This window comes from Monopterus albus, unplaced genomic scaffold, assembly GCF_001952655.1.
Source record: "Monopterus albus unplaced genomic scaffold, M_albus_1.0 scaffold47.1, whole genome shotgun sequence".
Classification (NCBI taxonomy): domain Eukaryota; kingdom Metazoa; phylum Chordata; class Actinopteri; order Synbranchiformes; family Synbranchidae; genus Monopterus; species Monopterus albus.
The window spans coordinates 797,265-802,250 of record NW_018127927.1 but is presented as its reverse complement, the minus strand read 5'-3'; the positions used below and the strand labels follow the sequence as shown (position 1 = coordinate 802,250).

The 4,986-nt window shown below is 43.5% G+C and overlaps 1 protein-coding gene across 3 annotated transcripts in view; it reads right to left on the bottom strand.

Moving 5' to 3' along the window:
- The window catches only part of lhfpl7 (LHFPL tetraspan subfamily member 7), a 153,365-nt gene extending 149,664 nt beyond the window's left edge, over positions 1–3,701 (bottom strand). The window contains exon 1 of one of the 3 annotated variants that reach the window (XM_020600549.1): positions 2,773–3,701. In XM_020600549.1, coding sequence (XP_020456205.1) covers positions 2,773–3,126 — 354 coding nt within the window. In that variant the 5' untranslated portion in view covers positions 3,127–3,701. The remainder of the gene's footprint in view (positions 1–2,772) is intronic. The other 2 variants (XM_020600550.1, XM_020600548.1) reach the window with 2 other exon arrangements.
- Positions 3,702–4,986: the final 1,285 nt, after the last annotated feature.

Here is a 4,986-nt window from a genome sequence, read left to right as displayed (position 1 = left end):
CAGGGTGCGCCGGTGCCCGGCCAGCCACACACACAAGCTATAACAGAAGCAGCAGCAGCATCTCTTCAGTCCACAGAACTTTGTTCCACAACTCTACCACTTTGTCGTCATGTGCTTTTGTGAACTGCAACCTGGCCTTTGTGTTCGTGAGGTTTACATCTTGTGGTGAAACCTCAGGTTCTGGTTATGAATTAAATGTCGACAGGGAAACATCCTGGAGATCATTCATGACTCGCTGTGTATTCAGAAAAGGCTTTTTCTTTACTGTGCCAAGGATGTTCAGGTTATGCAAGACTTGTGCTCCTCGGTCTTCCAGGCTGTTTTCTAGTTTTCCTGTGTTTGGCTGCTTTTTTAACTGCTGATTTTTGGAAACTAGCACATCTCTGAGAGATTTTACCTTTTTTTAGCCTCACTATCATCTCCTTCACCTGCATGGTCACCTCTTCACTTGTCATACTGAGACAACTCCACCTCAATCGAAGCAGCGACTCAGCTGTCAATCAACTCTGAGCTTTGTGTGAACTCTTTTGTGCATAAACTAATATTGAAACAACACCATACTGCCCAAGGAACATAGCAGCCAAGTATCCAGTTACTTCTGAACCCCTGCAATTTGGGTACAGTGTTTAATGGGGGGGTATCTCCCACACTTCTTTCTATATTGATGTATAAATTGTGTAGGTCCTTGAGCATAGTCTTTGTTATTTTATTTCAAATTGAACATGCTGAAGCACAGATCCTGTCATTCAGCAGTCCAATACGAACAACTGAAGCAACGTTAATCCTTGTCTTAAACATAGAGAATTCTTCTCATTTGGACCCTCCTTCCCATATGGCAGGAACATAGCTTAAACCCACCTTTATTTGCCACCTTCATTTACACCTAACAGGGGTTTTTCTCTGTGGTTAAATTGAGGCCCTGCCAGCCTGGCAATGGCCCACAGCACAGGGCTCCAGAGTGCCAGCAGCACTGGAAAACAGTGTAGTCAAATCAAAATCAAATCAAATCACATTTTATTTGTATAGCGCCAAGTCACAACAAAATTCATCTCAGGACACTTTACAAAGTAAGGTCTAGACCTTACTGTTATCACTATTATTACATAGGGAAAACCCAACATATCCCCCTTGAGCAAGCACTTGGCGACAGTGGGGAGGAAAAACTCCCTTTAACGGAAGAAACCTCCGACAGACCCCGGCTCTTGGTGGGCGGCCTTCTGCCTTGACTGGTTGGGGTGAGTGGATAGAGGAGAGCAACAGGACACAACAAACAAACAAAGTCAAGTTAAAGCAAAGGCTTTTGATAACATGGAGCGACAACAAAAAAGACCACAGAAGCTCCGGCACAAGTAAGCCAGCCATTCAGGGAGCCTCCTCAAACAGCATCCACAGGGCTCAGCCTGACTTTGCAGAGTTCAGTATACAGTCACGCTTAAATTAAGGTCATGCAGCTGTTAAGGTCTGAATATATGATAGATGAACATAGACAAAGAGATCTCCAACCTGTTCTGTGTTCACCCACTGCTTTCTGTCTGTCTCTGCACATTCAACACCTGTGCTTCCCTGTGAAAGAAACCCCAGGCACTGAGCTCTTCCTTCTCTGTAGATAAAAGCATTATAACCACACAAGCAGCCACATATTGACATCTCCCCCGCAAATGCTAATTCTCCTTCATAAGCCATAAATCCAGAGGTAGCTGATATACTGTAGCTTTTTCCCCCTACATTTTAGTTGTGTTGCGAGGCTGGAGATGTTCAAACAGCCTCCCTGTAATAAAAAATTAAATGATCTCACAACGTCCCAGACACGAGACTTCAAACAAGGCCAACTGTTTTTGCTTTAACAAGCTTAGAAACTCAAAAACAGTGTAACAAAGCAGCCAATCCCACACATTTCTTGTCATGGTCCTACACACAGACCCATATTCTGTAGGCCTACTGCACCAGTGCTGATGTGATCAAATGTTGACCTTCAAACACTCCCGTCAGTGAAGGTGCCTGTTGTTGACCCTAACTATGCAGGTGGTCCACATCAGCCCCTCACACATTAGATAACTGGGATCAACTGGATGAAAAAGTGACCAAAATGAACTGCCTGCTGTAGGAAGGCCAGGCCTGTGAGCGGCCTACCAGTCTGAGCCACTGTCACAGCTCTGATGTGTGTCTGGCATGTTGTGATACAGATGCTGCTCTGTAGGATACATACCCACCCAGGATCAACAAATTATTTCTTCTGAGTGAAATGAACTGCATCATCCCAAAGATGCTTTTGTGAAAAACTACTCTGAGAGGAGGAGCATCATCATACTACAGAACAACTATACTATGGTTCCGTTTACTGTGACATGGTGTGTGCAGCTGCAGCATGCATGTGACTGTAGAGTTGCATCATGTGGTGTGGGTGATCCCTGAATGGGATCTTCCAGGTTTCGTCAGCAGCCAGCAGAATTTCCAAAAGTTATATGGATAGCTATTTGATGAGTAGATGTTGTGAAATATACACTATACCACGTCATTCTCCTTATTTTAATCAAAAAATTGAAAGATAATTGATTTAATGTCTCTAGTTCTCAGGTGTGACTTTCCTTGATTTGGGGTAGAAATTAAGAATTAGGCTTCAATGTGATTGGTCGACTTGCTCATTGTTGCTGTTAAAAGACTGCTGCACATCTATCAACACGGTCCTGGATCCTGTGATGTCCTACTCTTGATGCCCCACAGCCTCCCATTCATCCACACATAGGACAGATATGGGTGTGTAGGGTGAACTACCTGCCAGGAGCTGGAGGGGATCTCTGCAAATTTGCCCAGTCCCCCGAAGGTGTAGCATCGGTACATATGATCCACGGACTCCGAGCAGTGCCACAGCAAACCGAAGCTCACGGAGTCCTTGTTGTTGTGGTGGTGCTGGTGCTGGTTGTTCCTCAGCTGGTCTTTAACAATCCAGGCAGGAGATATGAAGCTGAAACTGCACACGGCGACCAGAGCGGAGGAGAGGAGCACCCAGAAGCAGCCCACACAACTGAACATGGTGGCAGCTTGGGGCAAAAAGCCCGCAGACAGACCCAGATCGATCCCAAACCCGGCTTCTTCTTCTTTCTTCTCCCGGCCCAGGAGCGAATGCATTTGGAGCTGACGCCTTCAAGAGCAAGACTTCAACTTCAGCCCCCGACCAGCACTACATCAGCAAATAAATCACTTTACGTCTGCAGCCCCTTATGTGTGCGTGTCCAAGACATCTGGATCTGGAAACGTCCAAAACACATCAGCAAGTGAAATGATGAAGATATAATTAAGACAAGGCGTCCGCGCGTCCACTCAGGCGGGAAAGATCCTCAAATCTTATACACAAGATGTTTGTCACACCCAAAACTGGATGCGCAGTTGTCATACTACAGTGCAGGTGGAGGAGCGGTGTGATTTACAAGCAGAGCCCGCAATACAAACGTCCTGGAGCCGCTGGTCCCCTCTGCTCCTCTCAGGGTAGCCTACCTACGCTGGCTCATCACGAACAACTGTGCACTGTGCATTTCAGTGCGCGCGTCTGGACAGCGTCAAGTTAGAAAGGGTTTGTTTTTTGTTTTTTGTTTGTTTAAAAAAAAAAAAAAGACATCCGGATGAGATTTTCAAAATAAAATCTTCAGAGAAGCGCACTATGATTGGAGGCAGTACTAAGCCTTCAGTGCATACTACTTATAATTAAAAAGGAATTACACCAATTTTACTCATAAATGTCCTTTATGCATATTGGGGTTCAATGTCTCACTTTCAACTTGTTGTATAGTTTTTCTGCTAGAGCTTTAAAGTTTGACTAAATAAACCTGATGGTATCAATAAATAACCTTGTGGATTTCATCATATTAGGCCTACTGGCCGTACTGGTTGCATTATGAGTCATTGTTGTTATTCTTTGCAACATGTAAGGTGGAAGAATGTGTGAGATGTGGGTCAAGACTGGGAACCTTAGTCAGTGCCTATGTGTCTCACACACTAATGCCCATTTTAGGCCTAGTAATAATGATTAGAAGAAGACCACACAGGTGAGAGCCTTATAATATTTAATTCAAATCTGTCTCACTATAGAAAAGCAGAAAAAACCTGACTCAAAAGTGGGCTTATGCATTTCCAATGGATTAGGCTACATGAAATTATGTGGCTATAGCCTATATGACCAGTCTAGCATTGTAAAATGAATGCAAGATGAACTTCTGAAAGGGTGGATGCAAACATCATCCAGCTATACAGACAAAAAGACAACCTGGCTTCAACACATAAAGCCTGCTTAAGAATCTGGGGATCACAACGAAATGTCAAATTGTTTAACATTACTTTTATTCTGAAGGCAAAAACGCAGTCTTCCGGTGTCTAAAACGGTTTCTATTAAACTCGACAGAACAGTTATCTGTATCTACATGAACAGTTAAAGTGAGTACCGTTACATCAGTTGTTGCAAAGTTACAGGTCTGTGTCAGCCAGTCCCAGCCAATCAGGACAGGAAACGTCAGAGTGTACTCAGGTAGGCGTTGCTTCTGCAGGTTCAGGTAGCCTCAGATGCTGTGAAATGTAATGCACAGGGGCTCGTTTCATCAAATGAAAATACACATAGCTGTCTGTAATGAACTACAAAAGTTCTAAAAGAAATATAAATACAATACAATAAACACACCTCTTGCTCTGTGGGAACACAAAGTGGGAATTTTATACATTCTAAGCAGTAGCAGTCTTGGAAGATAGCTAGGCTGATCTCTCTAACTCAAACTGCAGAAGCCAGATATTAGTTTGTTCTGAACTTAAGAAGGCAGTTTTACACAGAACAGAGAGGGTGTCTTTTTTTTCCTCCAGTCACTTACACTGTAATTTCTTTAGAATCAGATCTTACTTTTATGCCTTAATGTACTCTGAAAGCATTTTAGTTTGCTGTGAAAGATCCTCCCCTCTGTACTCTCAAAGCTATTCAATTCTAAAGAAATGACAATGTACAGATGT